This window comes from Notothenia rossii (assembly GCF_949606895.1).
Source record: "Notothenia rossii genome assembly, chromosome: 4".
Lineage (NCBI taxonomy): Eukaryota > Metazoa > Chordata > Actinopteri > Perciformes > Nototheniidae > Notothenia > Notothenia rossii.
Genome location: NC_136902.1, coordinates 27,087,891 through 27,108,367, shown reverse-complemented (window position 1 = coordinate 27,108,367; position 20,477 = coordinate 27,087,891). Strand labels below are relative to the sequence as shown.

At 41.8% G+C, this 20,477-nt stretch overlaps 2 protein-coding genes across 7 annotated transcripts in view; both read left to right on the top strand.

Annotated features, from left to right (window-relative positions):
• LOC307037678 (helicase ARIP4-like) overlaps positions 1–7,431 on the top strand; it is a 96,086-nt gene extending 88,655 nt beyond the window's left edge. For all 6 annotated transcript variants that reach the window (XM_079678733.1, XM_079678730.1, XM_079678731.1 and 3 more), the window contains 5 exons: positions 2,231–2,427; positions 2,565–2,764; positions 2,891–2,980; positions 3,277–3,369; positions 3,716–7,431. In XM_079678733.1, coding sequence (XP_079534859.1) covers positions 2,231–2,427; positions 2,565–2,764; positions 2,891–2,980; positions 3,277–3,369; positions 3,716–4,716 — 1,581 coding nt within the window. In that variant the 3' untranslated portion in view covers positions 4,717–7,431. The remainder of the gene's footprint in view (positions 1–2,230; positions 2,428–2,564; positions 2,765–2,890; positions 2,981–3,276; positions 3,370–3,715) is intronic.
• Positions 7,432–9,149: 1,718 nt separating this feature from the next.
• Positions 9,150–20,135, top strand: tmem115 (transmembrane protein 115). Its single transcript, XM_079679482.1, has 3 exons — positions 9,150–10,575; positions 12,078–12,442; positions 16,029–20,135. The coding sequence occupies exons 1-3, from the start codon at positions 10,084–10,086 to the stop codon at positions 16,312–16,314; spliced, it is 1,143 nt and encodes a 380-aa protein (XP_079535608.1). The 5' UTR covers positions 9,150–10,083; the 3' UTR covers positions 16,315–20,135.
• Positions 20,136–20,477: the final 342 nt, after the last annotated feature.

Sequence of the window (20,477 nt, the reverse complement as noted above, 5' to 3'; positions counted from 1 at the left end):
TAGGTGTGTAAATGTAGCCCTGTAAATACGATGTCCTTTTGTGTTATCTGTTGTTTTATTTTCATGTTGTAACCTACTTGCTGCCATGTTGGACAGGTCTCTCTTGAAAAAGAGATCGATGATCTCAATGGGACCACCTGGTTAAATAAAGGTTTAAAAAAAAAAAAGTGTTTAAAAAAAAAAAAAAATTATTTTTTAAAAATTTTTTTTTTTTTAAATCGCTGTAGATTTTGTCAGTCTCACGACGGTATTGGGAAGTTTATTTACCGTGATACCGCGATATTCGGTATATCGTTACATCCCTACTAAACACACAATACAACAATATCATGGTGAATCCATAATGGTACGGTGTTGCCTCAAGGCAACATTTACAATTGACCATAATGGTACGATGTTGTCTCCAGGCAACATTTGCATTTTAACAAGTTTCCATTACCTAATTAGCAAATTAAGTATATTAAACTATTAGAAATTAAGGTTTACTCACCTATTATTTTGAATACATTTTTTTCCAGACAAGAAATGCGCAGGAAATTACGTTTTTAGACACATTTCTTGGAGGAAATGGCTGATCTGATCCTTGTGGGAAAGGCAGCAAACAGGATCTTCAAATTGGCCGCCAGAGAGTCATGGGACAAACACTACTATTGGTTCCTTATGGTCCTGTCTCTTTTTTAAAGTATTGCATCATAATTTGAGATGTATTGTGTGAATGCAAAAAGCAAAAAATGGGTATGTTGCCTGGAGGCAATATCATACCATAGAGGGTTAAATTAATTCTGCCACCTTATATACAGTATTTATATTTAAGGCTTTACTGATGTGCCACAATAATGTCACCAAATGTTATTGAGTTAAAATAAATATTGTGGCTTTCCAAGTTAACATTACAGTAATTGATTTGACTGTGATTAAATAAGCATATACTTCTGCCAGGGGATGCCACCCCTGAAATTCTCCTGCCACCCTCTTGCCACCCCAGGAATATGTGTCTAGATCCGCCCCTGCAAAACATAAGCAACACATAAATAAAGTACTCAAATTTCACTTGCCGCAAAACCGCATTCATGCACCGTCTGTTTTAACCGCAGAGCGAGTCACAATACAAGGCACCAGCAAAACAAACACGGCCGAGTTCAAGTTATGTTCCCCGGATGAGCTGAGGAGGCAGAGCCCCTGTAGCATCATGGAGCTGCTAGCAAACAACAGCAGTCACTGGAATTACCTGTCACTCAATGTGATCACGCCCTAATTTATGCATAACCTTAAGGCTTAAAGGTGACCTATCATGCAAAATGCACTTTTGTACGTCTTTTATACATGAATATGTGTCTCCGGTGTTCCAGGGAACACCCCAAGTGTCAGAAAACACAACCCTCTCTATTTTCCTCCATACCCAAATCTCTTAAAAAAGGGCTGCAACGGATCTGATACAGACTGATCCAGATTTGAACACTTCTATGACGTCACAGAAGTGGCGCCATGGCTATTGGGCCAACTCCACCAATCAGGAGGAGACAGCCACGGACGTTGCCGTTCGAAAGCGCTGGAGACGCTGTAGTACATATGCCAGGCCTGTAGATGGTGCTGTTCTCAGAGAATCAGCCCATGCAAAGACAGTGTTAAATTGAGCGAAATGAGGAATGGCTAAAATGCATGATCTGTTTGGCATTTTGAAAAATAAAAAGTATAAATATGCCTTATATAGGTATGGTCCTACACTATATTATTCAAATATAGCATGATAGGTCCACTTTAACAAAACTTAAACAAATGATAAATGGTAGTAACTCATTAATAACGGGTGATTGTTTTACACTTTACAAGGCTCCCTTTTGGCAGTTATAAATGTTAGTAACTCGTAAATAAATGGTCATAAAGATATGCCAAGAAACATCAAGATGGAAGGGTGAGAGAATCAACTCAGTGAACAACAGATACCAAGGATGCTGGCTGATGAAGACAAAGTAAACTAGTGCCAATATAAGGCTTAGTCATCTTGCCAAATAGTGAGCCTGTGTTGATGTATGAAAACTGTTAGAACTGGTTTATAAATAGTTCTTAATGATTAATAACGTTTTTACAACCTAATTATAAACCCTTTATGAATCCTTTATAAGGGTAGTCTTATTGTAAAGTGGTACCCATATAACCTTTGTTTGTTAATATTCCGAATATGGAAAAAAAATGATTGACCATCACATCTTTATTTTATTGTCTCTTCCAGCAACCCTTCCCCCACGAGTCCTTGCTGATAGACCGCAGAGAGTTAAGGCTGAGCAAGGCTGAGAAGAAAGCGGCGAAGAAAGGATACGAAGAGGAGAAGAGGGCGTCCGTGCCGTACACCCGCCCGTCCTACGCTCACTACTACCCTGCCAGCGACCAGAGCCTCACCAACATCCCCGCCTTCAGTCAGAGGAACTGGTAAGTGCTTTCAGCAGAAACAAAAAATCTACTTTTTGTTCTATTCTTATTAGAAACTTTTCAGCAACAACTTTTTACAAGTTTTGAAATAATTTACTGAAGTCTTGAGTTAAAAAAAAAAAAAAATCTGTACTCAGGCGTCCACCTCCTCGTACTGAAGAGAAGTCGGTGGCCAGTGTCCGTCCGGTCCAGTCGACTCCAGTTCCCATGACTCCCAAACAGGCGTCTGCAGGCTCCGCCCCTGGCAACGACTCATCAGAGTCCAGCCTCGGAGAATTTCCTGTCAAGTGCCTGCAAAAAGCCGGGGTGTTCGTACAGAAGATCGTCACCACTACTGGTAGGCAAACTGTTTACTGCCTGATCTTATTTTCACTATTGTCTCTCCTGTTCTCCGCCTCTTGGGTATTTTGATATGATAATTTATGTTTTTATATACTCTATAATATAAATGTGTCTTTTATAGACATAGTGATTCCAGGAACCAACAGCTCAACAGATGTCCAGGCCAGGATCACGGCTGGAGACAGCATCCACATCATCAGGGGCACCAAAGGTACAAAGACCCTTTACTAAACTTTACAAATATGTGCATGATGGCTCTTATATTCAACTTATCATTCAAAATGTGAACATTTGGTTTTCGCCAACGTTTGACATGATACTAAACTGAATAATTGTGGGTTTTCGACAGTTGTTCAGACAAAAAATTGTCTGCAGATTAATAATAAACATATTCATTAGTTGTAGCTCTTGCCGCTTCACTGAGAACCATTTATGCTTAACTTAATGAAGCTCATCAGTAAACTCTCTGTGTGTACTGCCCTTTTCTTGCACCTCTGTCTGTTTTAGGGACTTACATCAGGTCGTCTGATGGTCGAATCTTTGCCATCAGAGCAGCTGGCAAGGCCAAGCCTGAAGGAGAGAGTACAGCGCCACCCAAAGGTAGGATGATCTATTACCAGAGCTAACTTCCAAACAAATGTCCCGTAAAGTTACAGTCATTGCTCACAGTAAAGTTGGTGCAGAGGCTCCAGGAAATGCAGGCGCTGAGGTAGCAACGAGCAAGACCAAAGACAGAAATACTGACCAATAAGGGCAGGGTTTTGGGAGGGGGGGCTTGAAGACACAGCCGCTAAAATGGAGCAAACCAGAAAGAGGGAGAAGAAAATGAGCATTATATAATTATAAGCATGCAGAAAAAAAATACTGACATTATAATATTAATAAAGCAGTCCATGTTAGGAATGTATTCCTTTTCAAGAGCTAATATATTGATTCTTCTTCTCAGACTCCCAGGCCCTACCACAGGAAATGTCAACCGATGGCAGCAACGGTTGCCTGTCACTTGACAGGAAGCAGCAGACGCCCTCCAAGACTGTGCCCCGCCCCCTCTCCCCGGACAGCCCAGAGATCATCAGCGAGTTGCAGCGCTACACAGGAGCCGCCCCCCCCGCAGCCCAACCAGAGAGCCCCCCCACCAACCTGCCCTCCACCAAACTGCTTCAGACCAATGGCAGCACAGGGAAAACTCACCACCATGACGCCTCTGTGACTAATGTCATCCAGCCCAACATGGACGCCATTGACCTGAGACAGGGCCCCAAGCGCAAAGCCTGCACCCTGTCTCTGGAGGAGCTTCCCAGTAAGCAGCCCCCTTCGGGCAAACACTCCTCTGCCCCTCTGGTCAACCCAGGCTTCTCCTTCCCCTTCAACGGGGGCTACAGCCTCCCTCCTCTGGGTATCAACACCTCTATGTTCTCGCCTTACTTCCAGCCCCCTCACACCCAGCTGAGGGACCCCGGTTACATGTACCCAGATCTGTTCAGCTTAGGTGGAACCGGCACCGCCTCCTCTTCCTCCTCCTGCCCGACGACCAACACCGCAACCTCCGTCTCATCTTCCTCGTCATCCTCTGCTTCAGTCAAAGGGGCCGGTTCGGTTCCAGGAGCCATGCCACCGTTCATGCTGAGCCCCAGCATGGTGGGCATGGCCGGGATGCTCCCCGCAGGCTTCCCTCTGTCCTACAGCCCCTCCCTGGCCAGCCTCTACACGGGGTCCATGCTGCCGGGGGGGCTGCCGGGTCCTGCCGCCACTCCAGGTCCTGCTGGAGCCAGCTTCCTCTCCCAGTTCCCCTCCACTGCCGCCTCCAGCTCCTCCTCCTCTTCTCCTTCCTCCTTCTCCCCCTCGGGGGAGGGCCGCCGGGGAACGGTGCTGGTAGACGGCAGGAACGTGAGCAGCGCCAGCAGCTCGGATGATGACGACGATGTCATCGAGGTGAGGGGACAGTGACAGACCAATGATTTTTAAAAAGTATCGAAATAAGATCAAGTCCTCCGGGAGGAAGGTGTAAAAGGGCTTGTGCCATGAGGGAAATGGACAAAATAAATTGAAGTGATGGCAAATCAGTGTTTCCCCTGTTTGCCTTGGAGAAACGGCCTGAATAGGGATTGAACACAGACTGGACACAGAGCGACAAATCTCAATGCTGACTATCAGAAGATAAAACCTGAGGAAGAAAATGAAAACCAAGAGGACTTTGGGCTTCCAAGTTTTCTCCATTACTGGCATTTAAAACAAATCACTGGACTGAACTGCTGATTGTGGGCCTGCAGTGGGTGTAGTGTTGATTTTAGAGAATCTAGTTCTGCAGCTTTGCTAAATGTCAAAACTCTTTCGCTTTTTTCAGCTTGTTAAAAAGATGATGGTAGGATGCAGTCGCTTACGTAAAAAAAAGGTTTGATTATTGGTAGTAACGTTCGTTAAATATCAGTAACTTGGTAGTGTTTGTTTCAGTTGTTGAATATTGCTACTGAATATTTCTTCAAATGGTAAAAAAGGTAAAAAGATCACAGAAATGTAAAGAGCATTTTTGATTGAATTGAATAATTCACTGCCAGGACAAGGGTATTGTACAGTTGAAAAAAAGAAAAGTAACGAGAGCATCTTGAAGTATCAAAAAGACTTGTTGAGGATGAGGTGGGAGACATTTACTGAAACCTTAAAACTCGATTGAACGAATGTATGCTAAATCAAATGCCTTTAAACCAGGCCTTTTTTTGAAAAGTCTCCTATTTAGGCTTCAGACGTTGGAAGATCTGATTTTCTTTTTTATATTGATGTAATCTCTTATACTTTTTAGAGAAAACAATTGCCTAAAAACAGCCAGGTGAAAATACGGGGGGGGGGGGGAAATAACTGTGTTGTTGTGAGGTGTCCTCCTCGTAGCGGAGAAACCACCAACAGAAAATGCCTTTCTGCCTCCATCTTACTGAATGTTAACTGTGAGAGAGTAGAGGTGAAGAGAGACAGACGGCCATTGCGGCTCTCTGGATCTCACCCACAGTCTTACTGTAGCCTAGCGAAAAGCGATGCAAAACACTCACTCAAGCCTATAAATGTATACGTACGAACCCCCCGAGGAATTAACCCTGAGTTCTGGTCACGCTTGTGTCGTTACTGTGTTCGTATCTGTGCGTTGTGTTCTTAAGGGTTACAAAAGGAATCATTTAAACAAAATAGAAGCTTGTGTTGCCTGTTCTTTCTGTCTCATCTCATTCAACATTGTGAAACCAAACTTCTTTTTATTTGTTGGGGGAGACGATGTAGCTTTGCCAAAAACAAGAGCACATCGGAGACCTCCGTCGAAGAGGATTGTGTCTTAAAAGACCAAATAATGAAAAAAAACAGGATTTCAAACGCCACCACGGCAACACGCTCTGTCTACAGCATCCTCACGAAGCACAGTGGAGACGTCCATATCCATCTCTCTGTATGACCTTGCAGGTAACACTGTACACTGTACTGCACTGTTATAGAGACACAAATCTGTATGCGTCTAGAAAAGCTGTGAAAGCTTCAGCATGTGACCAAGTTCCCCCTAGATTACCCATGAAGCATCTCTCTGATCCCCTCTGATCACACAAACGGATCGGCTACGGTCTGCACTGTCCTTAAGTGGAAAAATCTTCTCCTCAAAAACGGCTGCAGCGAAGAGCTTTAAAACCCAGCAGCTCTTTTTGTGACATCGTCAAGTAAAGACATCAGCATGTCATCCTCTTTATCTTCCATGTTTTAGTTTACTTGTTTTTTTTTTGTGCTCTTTGAATTAACCAAATGTATTTATTTATCATGGTGCATATTTATTCATTTTTTGTACATTGTTTTTTTGCTCTTCTTTATCTTGTTTTTAAGATTTTTACAGTCACTTTTTGTTGTTACTACAGATGGAAACACTTTGGTTTCTGGTGATTTTTATTTTTGTCTTTGCGAGTCTGACCCAGAACATGTGAACTTTTGCAGAGCCTGCGTGCAGATCAACCAATAAGTGCATTACTGTACGCATTATAGGTCAGGATAACTGTGATCAGATCTTCAGTATGATAAACCCAACAGAAGAACATCAGGGATACATTGGTATTAGTAAGCCGTATTAAAAACCTTTTTTTTCTCGATTCTATGAGCCAAGATTCTTCGTGAGAATATCAAGCTTCTCAACAATTGGGGTACAAATCTTAAATATTTAATATTAGGTGCACGTAAATGAAGCTCATTCACACGTTATGGGTCAGAAACAGAAGCAGTCCAACCACTTATCATCTGAGAGGACAAGAAAATAATGATATCAGTTCATTTAATTTACTTTTTTTTTGTACGGTCCGTTACTATTATCATCAGAAATGTCCATGGTGACATCCGAGGCGAGTTTCCTCCCTGTTGAACTGTTGTCAGCTCTGTGTCTGCCGCGCCGACTGACTGCTCTTTTATTTCACCGCTTTCTACTTGAATTTACATATTTATTTATACAAATCGATTCGGTAAGACGAGTGGAGCCGACCGTCTGAATTCCATTTTAGCCGAGGAGAAGATTAAAGCTGCTGTCTTTGAGGATTGGCTCTAGTCAAAGCCTGTTGTGTCGTTTATCAATGTGTATGACCTTGGATTACTTTTAGATCCTTTTTTTTGGTTTTTGAAGTTTGTAAATAAAAAGAAACATGTTCTAAATAACACTTGTCCTTATTTCTTTACATCAATTTGAGTAGCAGGCGTAGTGCATACCCCCTTTGTATTCCCCATACACACAGAACATTAAGTCTTTTCTCTTTTTCAAATGTTTGGGTTTAGTACTGACAAAATAAGACATTTAAAGAACTCATCTTAGACTTTGAGAAATGGGATAGACCTTTTATATGTTCATGACACTAATCAAATTACTTATGGCTTATGAGATCTTTTTTATAAAAAAAGCTTTTATAAAATAAAGTTAGAAGGGGGATAACTTTCTTGTTGCCTTCTCCAGTGTCATTGCTTTTGGCAGTATATATGATTAAGATCAATGGAACGTAACATTAACAGTTAAATCTGGGTTGGGGTTTTCACTGATCTGCTTTTAATCTCGTAGTTTAAAAAATGTTGCTCAAATAGTGGAGTTTTTGTGTGTTTGTGTGTTTTTATAAAAAGTGAAGACATCAAATTGAATTCCTAAAGTTGTAATAAGGACATGAAATCATTACATTTTTCTCCTGAACAATTTGAGTTAATCTGAAAGTTTGCAGACTTTACTTTGCAGGTAACTTGAGTTCTTGGTTTGTTGGTATCAGTTAATTCCAAACACCGAAACAGGACTAACAGTTAAGTATAAGGGATGCATTGACCTCAAATGCCAGTAACAAGTTTCAAATGTCACAATAATCAAAATAAGTTTCTTATGATATTGTCCTGAACACAGAAGGGGATCTAATTTCACAGACAAATAGCCCACTAGTAGATTTGCATGGTTATTCAATTACAGAACCTGTTATGGATGTGTATGTACAACACCTGTGCTTTTCATTAGATTTTATTCGACCCTTTACACTTCAGTGCAAATGTACCGATCTGCAACGGCCCCTCATATGCAATTAATGAAAATTGCAAAAGTCATACCAAGTAGAACTAGGAATTTGAAACAAAAATATGCTTCCTAATCAAATGTAGTGTAAGCCAGAGAACCTGCTTACTACTTGTCTGTTTTGGTTGCCTTTCTGACTTTTTAACTTTGTACTGGACTCAGTTCGGTGAAGTTGTTTTAATCCTCAGCCTTTGTCTCTGTTGCATTCTTTGCCTGTTTAGAACAGTTGTTACAAAAAGTATTGGATTTGTTCTAAATCCTTACCAGAAGGAGACTATTATTAATGTGTGCAGTGATAAGCTACACTGCGTAGCCTACAGTGAAGTTAAAAAATATTTTCCACAAAAAATAATCAACCAAATTATGAAAAAATATTTCCCCCTAACTTGTTGGCGAATTATAACCAACAGAAGACCATCAATTACCATACATTGTTTTTCATTAAAACAAATATTTTATATATGATAGCTCAGTGTCTCCCTTACAACGGTTGTGAAGATACTTTGATTTGTTTATGAGTTATTGATTGACCGTCAAGATAAAATCCGGTAGTAACTGTCTAACTTTACTGAACTGAGTTAATGTAATTTGGCTGCATTCCACCAAAGGCAACTAAAGGTTATGATTATTCACACTCATTTTATCATCATAATTGTTATATTTTTAAATTATGTAAAGCGTCTAAGAGTTTTTGAGGAAAGCACAATTCAAAGTTTTTTTAACCCAGCACAACGTATTTTGTAGTGTCATACTGAGACGAGACCTACATAGATGCGTCGTTTGTTGAAAACTCGGTTTCCCAGAGTTCTCTGCTGTTACTTGACTTGACGTTTTTTTCACCGATTGTTGATGACGACGGAAGACACAGCGCAGGTTAGTAGCTGAGCGGTGTACTGGGAGGAGTGCCTGCCAAGATAAAAATAATTTACTCCGACGACTTGCTCTGAAAACACGGAGGAACAAAACAACAAACGAGTGAAACAACGCTTATATTTAAACCCGGGAACTATACCCGTTTTGACGCTGTTTCAGGAGCTTCTCTAACATTGTTTTGAAGGCCTGTTGCTAGCTGCGGGGGATCCTCGGGCTAGCCCTGTAGACACCGGGCCGAGAGAGCGCAAGGGACCGGGACAGGAGCTCCGCGGGATAACGACCAGGTTTGACTGACCCTGCCAGTTATATCTTATAACACAACGAAGACGTAACCTCTCCTGCTCCGGGTGTCGGATATATACAGCGAAACTCCAGGCGCTCTCAGTTTGACAGCTAGCTAACATTAGCTCTGCTCTGTTTACAAGCTAGCCCAGCCCAGACAGTCAGGAGAAGTTGGCTCTTTGGTGTATTTGTTTCTGTTAGGATTTGCGTACTTCCGCCTTCATGCTAGCTGGTGGTAATTTGTAACCTTGTTGTACTTCTATGTACGTGGACTGAAGGTCGCCAGCCAGGCAGCTTGATCAAAAGGTCTCCTAGTTAAGGTTATCACATCTTATCTATACTGCTGCCCAAAGTGTGTTAGTCGTTCGAAGAGAAGGAATAGTCCTACTGAGCTGATCATCCACGCTATCTCTGACCAGTTGGAAGACAGTATCACGGATGAAGGCTCACAGAGAAGTGTGGATTTTGATGCTGTCAGGACCTACAGGTGTCACCTGTTGTTCTTGGCATTATTAATCTCACACCGACCTCTGCTCCACCAGAAGCCACTGATCTGCTGCTCTGCTCCCTTGGGCAGATTTGCTCAAGAAGGGTCCTCATCAAAAGAGACCACAATGAATCGTTACCTGCCGGTGGCCCGACAGCACTTCCTGGCTGCCCTTGCCAGCACCAGTGTGGTGGTGAAGAGTATAAGTGCTGTGGTGGTTCTCCTCTACCTGCTGTCATGGGCTGTGGACACTCCATACGCACTAGGGGTGACACCAGGCTACCTCTTTCCACCCAACTTCTGGGTGTGGACGCTGTTGACCCATGGGGTGGTGGAGCAGCACATCTGGGGTGTGGCAGTGAATGTGGGGACAGTGATGGCCTCTGGGCGCCTGCTGGAGCCTCTCTGGGGCGCCCTGGAGCTCCTGATCTTTTTCGCAGTGGTTAACGTCTCTGCAGGCCTCCTGGCCGGCCTCGCCTACCTCCTCACATATGTTGCCACCTTTGACCTCACTTACCTGTTTGCTGTGCGGGCCTATGGAGCAGCCGGGTTCCTGGGAGGAGTGCTGGTGGCGCTGAAGCAGACCATGGGAGACACTACAGTGCTCAGAGTGCCTCAGGTGAGCATAACAAACACGGAAAGTCATTTCTGCTCTGCATGCTTATTTGACAGCCTCTTACTAACACTTTGGTGAAAACCCTAAAAGGATACTAGAAACACAACAACACTACAAAGTGTAGCAGTAAGAAAAACAACAAAGACATTTATATTTACTGCAGGACTTCTCTACAAAATATGTTTACATTTCTTTGTGACTGTTTCAGTGGGATGACTTCCCAGTTTCATGAATTGGGATTTTATGCTGTGACCTATTTTAGTTTGGTTTATTCTTGTCACGTAGTATACAGCACTTGCTTCTTTTAGTTTGTTTAATGACAGTGTGATATTGTTAGTAATAGCTGTAATCGTTTTATGAACGAACACACGTCAAATGATTGTATTGAAGCCATAAAGGCCAGTGGTTTTTAGATCGCTCAGTGCCTAGTTTGTGTTGTCTGTGATTCTCTTCCAAATGTGGGCTACGGTGTGATCTGTTCATTTAAAGATGATATCTGATACTCTTCTGCAGGGCAGCTTACACTTAATGTCCCGATAAGGGCTTAGTGTTTTGCTGAAGCACACATTAGCTACACATTCTGAATGTGTCTAAACCAGGCCATTTTTGGTGCTTTTTATGAGTTTCTATTACACTAGGTTACTTTACTGTAATGTAGGTGTAGACAATGAAACTGCCACCGGGGCACCATAGAGAATCTTACTCAAGAATATGATTACATTTCCTGCAAAAAATCCATGTGCCCTCTTGTTTGCCAATCCGACCTACACGTGTCCCCAATATGTACGGTACATAATCACCAGGTGCCCCAAACTGCCTTCAAAGTAAAAGCATAAACAACTACTTCAAGTAACTTCAATAATTACACTAAATATAAGGTACATTTACAATAAACTAAAACAGCCAGAAAATAAATGTTTAACTATTAAATAAATCAACAGGAGTAGGGCTGCACAATTAATGAAACTTTAATCAAAATGGCAATATCGACTTGTTCTGTATCCAAATGGCAGTAAGTTCTAATTTTGGTAGATGGAAACTTTTAAAAATATTTAAGTAAATTATTGTGGTGATGCATTAAGTCCCGACCTACAAATGCCATTTTTTAGACTTAATAAAATACTTAAATCCAAAATCACACCATAATTCTTTTAGTATATATTTGTAATGATTATGTGGGTACCTAATGTCGCGAGTCATATCTCAATATCAGCCAAAGTTATATATTTTTTTCTCCAACTTGTGAAAGCCTTCCTTTTTAAAATCCCTCATTTCAGTAAAGCACGTTTGGAACTGTATCAAAACAAACCCTGGTACATTTGGACTCACCTGCCACCCTGGCGTGTAACCAGCTATTGTTTGGTGTTACACTTCCTCAATCCTGCTGACCTCAGTGAATTGTGGGAACTGGCAGCCACAGTGGTCTGTGCACCCAATAGTATCTCTCCTTGTGCCCGATGGTTTCTGTTCACAGGACCTCAAATCTGTCTCCGCCCTCCTCTCAGGTGAGACTCAAAGCAGCACCGGCCCTGGTCCTCCTCTTCCTTTCCTTGCTGCGCCTGTCGGGGCTGCTGGAGAGCTCCGCCCCCCTGGCTGCGTACAGCTTCGGCGCCCTGTCCGGGTGGGTGTACCTGCGCTTCTACCAGAGGCACAGCCGGGGCCGCGGGGACATGTCGGACCACTTCGCCTTCGCTAGCTTCTTCCCGGAGGCGCTGCAGCCGGCAGTGGGGCTGCTGGCGGGGCTGGTGCACGCTGCCCTGGTGAAGCTGAAGGTGTGCAGGAAGATGGTGAAGAGATATGACGTGGGGGCGCCCTCCTCCATCACCATCAGCCTGCCAGGGACAGACCCCCAGGATGCAGAGAGGAGGAGGTGAGTCACATTCTGTTCTTAGTCATCTCATGGAAAAGGTGGTTGGGTATATTGGTTCATTAAATGTATGACACTGGCCTGTTACAGTCTAGTAGAGTTCAGGGGTACCTTCATGAGCCTTTGCATATGGTTTAGTTGACCTTTACAATAATCTTCATTAAAGCGTTTGGTGTAAATTGTAGATTAAAGGGGCCCTATAATGCTCATATTCAGGTTTCATATTTGGTGCCTCTACCGTGACATATCACATGCATTAATGTTCAAAAAGCTCTTTCTTTTTCTCATACTGCCTGTGCTGTAGCATCTCTGTTCACCCTTTGTCTGAAACCAGAGCCCAGTCTGCTCTGATTGGTTAGCTGGCCGACTCTGTCGTGATTGGTCAACCGCTTAGAGAGGTCTTGTGCCATAGCCTATCACGTACACTGTGTTGGAGCGCTAGCCAATTGAAGCGCGATGGTTATGTCACTTTGTCGCGGAAGTAAACAAAGGAGTCCAATTAAGGCTTTTCAGGCAGGGGGGAATGTGTGGGAGAGAAACTCCCTCTAGTGGCAAATGGAGCATTTTAGCCTTTGCAGCCCATTTCCACACACAACAACCTACATTATAATTACACAAATAATGCATTTTATTTATATAGGCGTCTTTCCAGGCTCTCAAGGTAAACGTATATAACACACTAGAGGAAAGGGTAAACCCAAAAAAGCATAATAGGGACCCTTTAAATGCTCTCTATGGCAACAATATGTTGCTGTACCAATAATACATTACCTTCAAATCTTCTCATGTGGTTCCAATGAAAGGGTAGTCATCCCTCATGATCTAAATGTTGATTCAGAAGTTGTTGATACTGAATACTTTCAATTTGAGTAAATAATGATCATCTTCTATTTCATTAATGTCGATAAATATAAAATATTGTTGACTGCTAACATTTTCCCAATAAGGGTCATTAAGTAGCTGTTCTGGGGCTTTCTGTGATGCCACATATTGTTCAGCAGTGAAATATTGTTTAATGATATAATACCATTGTCATCAGAAAGAAACAGAATGCACACAAGGACCCGTGACTGATTTAAAAAATACACACTCACCCATATAGTCAAAGAAATACTCCTAGAGGAGACGAATAACAAAAGCAGTGTATATCTAACCTCTGTGCTCTTTTCCAGTCATACTGCTCAAACAGATCATGCATTCAATCTTAAACACACTCACTAATCTCTCTTGCTGTCAGAGGTTACAGTCCATGGCCTTTCCTTCTGCTCCTTTGTCCAGCAGACACACTCTCAAGCTGTCACACAGATTCAGTTACAGAGATAGATCTCTCTTTCACACTAACACAGACCTGCACCCCTGTAATTGTCACGGGGTAATTTGATACTTTCAACCAACTCTGTCCTTTGTGGCAGGATGTCCCTTTGTGTTTCCTGTCTATCTACACTGTCCTGACTGAACATTAAAAGCCTCAACTTATCCATCTTCCATTCAGCATAGCCATTGAGGCCTCCTGCTGCACATGCTTAAACATCACATACATATTATTACACATTTACCCAGAAACCTGTTGAACTCCATAGGCTCCGGTCTGCCTTTTCTAGGTGCTGTTCTCTTCCTCGGGTATGACACATTAAATATGGCTGCCGCTGGAAGAAACCCTCTATGCTTTGTTTTGATTTGCTTTGGATTAAGAGGAATGACTTCTGCTGACTGGCTAATTAACCTCATGGTGATCATTTTCAATGTAATTGTTACGTCTCCTAAATAAGGCCATTAAATCAGCCTCCCTTATTCTGTACCTTGTCCGATTTGTTTTTATTTGTTTTATGTCTTATATATATATATCAGTGTTTCCCCTAGGATGGAGTCATAGCAGCGGTGCTAAGGCACGTGGGCCCAGCGTGAGCGCGGAGCGCGTGGAATTTTTTAGTGTGTGCGAAGTGCGCCCCGCAAATTTGTTTCTATGTGTCTGCACAAGAAAGGCTCTTGAGGCCTAGTACCAGGGCCGGTTCTAGACAATTTGCTGCCCTAGGTGAGATTTTATGTGTAAAGAATAAATGAAAAATCTCTACAAAAGACAAATACACTGCAAAAACAGAAACTTATTGACATAGGTAATAGATGTCAAAATGGCTTCAAATGTATTCAGTATTGTATGAACATGTTTGAATGGGGGGGTGAACGTCAAATCCTCTAGAGGGGTCCGGGGGTATGCCCCCCCGGGAAGATTTTTTTTTAACATTTTACATTAAAATGCTTCAATCTGGTGCACTTTGAGCACACACTTACTCGAGACCTGATCTAGGGGGCACAACTCTAAAACGCCCATATGAAAAAGATCGGTTTACATTTTAATAATCAAATATGTATGTGAACATAACCAATAACCTACCATAGCCAATAACAAATAAATGTAGCTTATTTTATTTTTGTTGTTCATTCATATCTTATTTTACCTAGTTAACATTTATTTATTTATGCATATTTTTGTATCTCTCCAACTTTAAATGATATTTTTGGTTAACTGTCCTATTGTATACATTGGAATGATTTCAAACCTGTTTTTATTTATCCTAATAATTATAAAGGAGTGCCTTGGAAATATGTGTTTACATAATTTGTGGTCAAAACGTTTGAGACCCACTGAGATAACTTAGACTAAAATTAACAATCTAAATACTCAGAGAGTCCTTAACCTCACTGAGCCTCTCAGTCTGACAGGAGAGCTCTCCTCCACCCTGGTTGTAGAAACATCTACTTCTTATATCCGTTAGCGCAGCTAGCACCAGATTCTAATAACAACAGCGCCGGTACCGGTGCGCCCTCTCCCTTGCTCGCTCTCTCGCTACCACGCTCGCACTTTGGCTGTGAGCTGCGGGCGCCTGATAAGCCAACATCCCCCACTTTCATCACTTACAGCGCCCACCGTACAAGGCAAATTAAACGTGTAACCGGGGTGAAAAGGGTGTTACATTTACTTAATTATGAATGTTGTTACATCAAGGCCGAACATTTGGATGAGCGCCAACGGTCAAAAATGTTTTTTCCCTCCCAGAGCTACCAGCGCAGCGCCCCCCAGATCTGGCGCCCCAGGCGACCGCCTGTGTCGCCTATGCCAGTAACACAAATACTACAAATCCACATAACAAACAATCAAAAATGAAAAAGGGTCGCCACTTATTATTATTTTAATAATAGCAGCGGCGCTCATATTTCAGCAGCGACGCTGCGCCGCCACTATTTGTATATAGGGGAAACACTGTATATTCATGTTGCATTGTGGTAGGAGCCTGCATTGCCATATCTACACTGTGGCTACTGTGCATATGACAATAAATAAAACCTTGAATCTAATATCAAAACATATAAAAGATAATCTGAAATGTATATTCAAAGAAGAATTCCAATATTCTTAAAGTCCAAGGTTTAAATGTCCTGTTTTCAGTCCAAAAACCCCAAAAATTAGTTTATTATGATATAAAACAATGTAAAACAAACCTTTTGTATTTGAGAGTTTGAAATCTGCATTTCCTGCCATTTTAACAATTAGTTGAAGCTGAAACTAACATCTCTCTTTCCCTCCTTCCAGACAGCTGGCTCTGAAGGCTCTGAACGAGCGTCTGAAGCGTGTGGACGACCAGTCGGCCTGGCCCAGCATGGACGACGAAGACGACGAGGAGGACGACGAGATCAGGACGGACACGCAGCCGCTCCTCCCCTCCTCCTCCTCCTCCTCAGGGGGATCTGCCGGCGCCTCTCTCTCCTCCACCTCCTCATCCTCAATGTCACAGAGCAGCGGGGGGGCGTCCACGGGCGGAGCGCAGCACCCCGAGTCCAGCATCATTAGCTTCGAGGACGCCCCTTCTAGATCGTAACAAATTGAACACGCTGCGTAGAGAAACCCTCGCTCTGTGACTCCAATGACAGTGAGAACACACTCGATATCACACACACACACACACACACACACACACACACACACACACACACACACACACACACACACACACACACACACACACACACACACACACACACACACACACACACACACACACACACACACACACACACACACACACACACACACACACACACACACACACAAACACAGACAACATGACCAGCTCATACACACGGCCGTGCGCTCACAAACACACTGTTGGTAACTGTACAGTGCTTTCAGTTCAGACATGTTGTAAATCTCAGTGTAGTTGGGCAAACTGGACTCTCAAATTCTTCTCCTTCTTCCTGCAAAGGCGACCAGAAATGCTGTCTTTGTGGACTTAAGCTCAACTCTCGCTCCTCTGCTTCATGTCTCTTTCTCTTGCTTTCTAAATAAATAACAAAATGGGTGTACAACATTCTTTTTATAGTTATTTTTCGGAGCAGCCGTAGTTGTTCTCTGATTGCCTGAGAAATACGTCAGTGACAAACACTGAATTCTTGTCAGAAGGTTGACCCTAAGGAGCGCTCACTGGGCCTTGAAGTGTACCCAGGTGTGTAACGGAGGAAGTATGAAAAGCACGTACTCTGAGATGTGCTGCCCGGAGGAAAGAAGCTGCTGCAGGTCTGTCCTGCTGAAAAACTATGATACAAAACTTCAAGATTTTGAATAGGTGCCAGATGAGAGGAATCCAGACCAGGTTCAATTGCTTCCCGGTGTGTCTCTGAAACAGAAGGCAGACAAATGGAAAGCCTCCCCCACCTTTTTTGATCCCATTTGTTGTACAGTGGAGAACATTTTTGATTTCTTTTTTTTTTTATTCAAAATCAAAAAACACCTTTTGTTCCTATAAAAAAACCAGATACGTGAATGGCGTTACCCCTACACACAGATCTGTTGTGTGGATGTTTTACAAGTTATACGTTGTAGGTTCATTTCAAACATCCTCTTGTACTGTTTTACACTTCCACCGTCTACGATCTGAAATGACACAAGGATCATCAATAGCTATTTAACTATCTGAGTGCATGTGATACAGAGAGGGGTCTGTCGAGATTGTTTGCGTCATTTGCAGAGACAGGCAGGAGAAGGGTAGAGATGAGGCGTGATGGTCATTTAGGTATTTACAGAGTAGCAGTTTGTATCTGTGCTGTCACTTGTTATATAAACGACTGCGCAGACATTAAACAGTAATCAGCCATTTCCCAACAATGTCCTTTGAATTTATAACATCTGTCATTTCTAAACTCTCGATGCCAAACAGAGCTGGTGGTGAATTATTTTCTAGGGAGGTTGACTGGCAGCTAAATTGTCCCATATAAAACGCATCATAGATTCTATGCAGACCAAAAAGGTCAGTTGATTTATTCATTTTGTTGACAGTCATTGGTGTAGATGTTGCCGCAGATTATGCTAACGTTCAAGCCATTAAATTCCCAATTTCCCTCCTGTCCTTGTTGATTAAAGTCGGAAGCAGCCAATACATTATTTCAGCTATGCGATCACGGTGATGACAAATCTTATAAATTGTGATGTTAAAAGTCTTCCTGGGACTAAAGTGGATTATTGACAGTCTGACTAAGGTCATCTGTCTTTTATTTCACAAACCATCCTGGAAAATAAAACGGTTTGATTTCAAGTACCATCATCACCTCAGTAAGTCATCAGAAGCATTCCAAATTACTAACATTAAATCTCGAGAAAAACATTTTTAATTTAAATGTTTTAATACATGTTCAATCAAATAAGGAGTTTTGGTTTTTATATCTAAAAATCTAATATGTGTTATTTATTGCAGTGGCCTTACTGATCATTTTATTTGTCGCTAATTGAGTTGGCATTCATTTAAACAAATAATAACAAACAGAAGACAGGTTTTGTTCTGCCACGTGTCGCCCCTCTATTATAAATGTCCGACCCCTGTTCACCCGGATAAATTGGCCTTTGATCTGTAATGTGATTTTGGGATGGATATTTGTTGATATCTGATAATCAAGCAAATGGTGTGTAGTGGTGGAGGATATTTTGGTATGTGCGGGGAAATGGCGGAGAAGTCTGATTCCTTGACTTGATAGTTTGGAGTAATAGCATCACAAGATTAGCTCTTGAGACATAGTGCCCTCTGACTCAATGTGTTGACGCTACAATGCTACGAGTTAAGGAACACATGCTCCTGGGAAATTGTTGACTTTCTTGACAAAAAAGTCACGTTCAAACTTTCAACAGCTTACATTTTGTCCCCTTTAGATTTCCAACCCGTGCTTCTGTTTGAATCTGACAGTGTGCTCCAGATGAACAATGTGAAATACGGCAAATTCAGATGAAATATACGGTTTGAACTCTTAGTTTAGCATTGAAAAACGGTTGCTTTTCCCCGTATGGAAAGGTGTAATGTATGGGAAGTGATAAGCCATAATAGAGTGATGTGATTCTGTGTGTTCTGTGTTTCTCCTTCTGCTCATGACACTCTGCTCTTATTTTGGCTACAAGATGTTTACGTCGGTGTCCACGCTTTATATGAATGAGCTGCGTTATTGATATAATTGAATGGACAGAAATGAAACACAGCTTCAGGTTGTAGAAGGCAGAGCTCAAATGTCTGTAGCAAAGTAGCAAGGGTGGAAAAGTGTCAAAACTAATTACAGATTTTAACCGCGCAATGACAGTTTTATGGTGTCATCTCGCACCTTTTTTTAATTGGGAGTTACTCTGGAAATTACATGTTATCTGGTTTGGCTTAGCTGCTAGGCTTGCATCATACCTTAAAGTCAGCAATGCAGTGAAACACGTTCTTACATGGATGCCATTGCCAACGATGCAGTTGTGTAATCCGGTGAAGTTGTGTAAATGAAGCGTGTTGGAATGCTCTAGTTGGCAGTCAGAGGTTTCATTCTGCCTGGCCGCACCTCCATACCTGATTCCTGTATTTACATTTGTTCTGGCTGTAAACATCCTCAATGAGAAGAAAAGAGACAGACCGTCAGTTTGAATAATGCCAATTTATCGTCGCTCTTGAAAAGTAGAAGAGCTACAGGCGAGGATAATGAGTGTGTTGTCGTTTTAGGTTATAATCAAGCACTTTATTGCTGGAATTCAATGTGGTTAAAGACACGGTTTATAAGTGTTGTGCTGTACACTAGTATCTTATCATTATTAAAGACACACCGCAGACAGGAAGCCAATTTGAAACCCTTAATGAGTGCTTTGGCAGCTTCACCCAGACAATTCGATTCTCCCTGGATGGTATCCTGTCAAAGTAACAAATTCAAGTCCAGTTTCTCTTATCATTTTATATGTAAACTGGAAAAAAAAGTGTTTTAATGACACCGCCGGGGAGACAAAAGCTCATGGACAATTTACATTTCAAAGTTGCTAATTGGCTTATTTTTTGAAAGGCTGGCAACAAATATCGTATTAAATCTAATTGTTTGGAGACTTTGGAGAAACATCTTGTAAATGAAAGCTTTCCTCCGGCCCTGAAATGAATGACATCATATGAGACTGCTGTGTCCTGTTGGGAAGGGGGGTTCATTCACAGCAATGTTTTACTTTTCTCAAATAGTTTTCACTACTTTCATTTTCCTTTTCTGTCCCTACTTTTGCACCAACAGATCGTGTTCATACTAATGACAGTCGTTCTCTCTATCTATCTCTGTTGCACAGACTTTTCTGTTTTGGTTTTCAGATATTTGACTTTATCTCTATATGAAATAAAAGACGATTGTATGAAATAAAAATATGTTTTTCATTCTTTTTTGTGACATTTGCTTTCCTTCTGTGGATGTGATTTGACATTAAAGGTGGGCTAGATAGTGGTGGGATGATGTGACCTGTACAATCCTATAAGGAACCGTACAGAATGATCTATAGGAGGAAATCCAAGTGTTCTACCAGATCTTGAATATGCATACAATTAGCATAGCAATTACTCAAATCCTATATGACACCCTTTTGTCATGTGTCACTGCTGAGTATTAGGGTCATTCATAATTACAAAAATATGTTTAATTCAGACATAATACTCAACTACCTACAGTTTTCAAGGTTTACAATAACATTTCTATTAATCAATCTAAATGAAATTGTTTTTTA

Excerpts from the sequence above, each read along its gene's own strand:
- tmem115 (XM_079679482.1), top strand. The coding sequence starts at position 10,084 with ATGAATCGTTACCTGCCGGTGGCCCGACAGCACTTCCTGGCTGCCCTT. Across the intron at positions 10,576-12,077 it reads CAGTGCTCAGAGTGCCTCAG|GTGAGACTCAAAGCAGCACC; the intron begins GTGAGCATAACA and ends CCCTCCTCTCAG. Across the intron at positions 12,443-16,028 it reads CAGGATGCAGAGAGGAGGAG|ACAGCTGGCTCTGAAGGCTC; the intron begins GTGAGTCACATT and ends CCCTCCTTCCAG.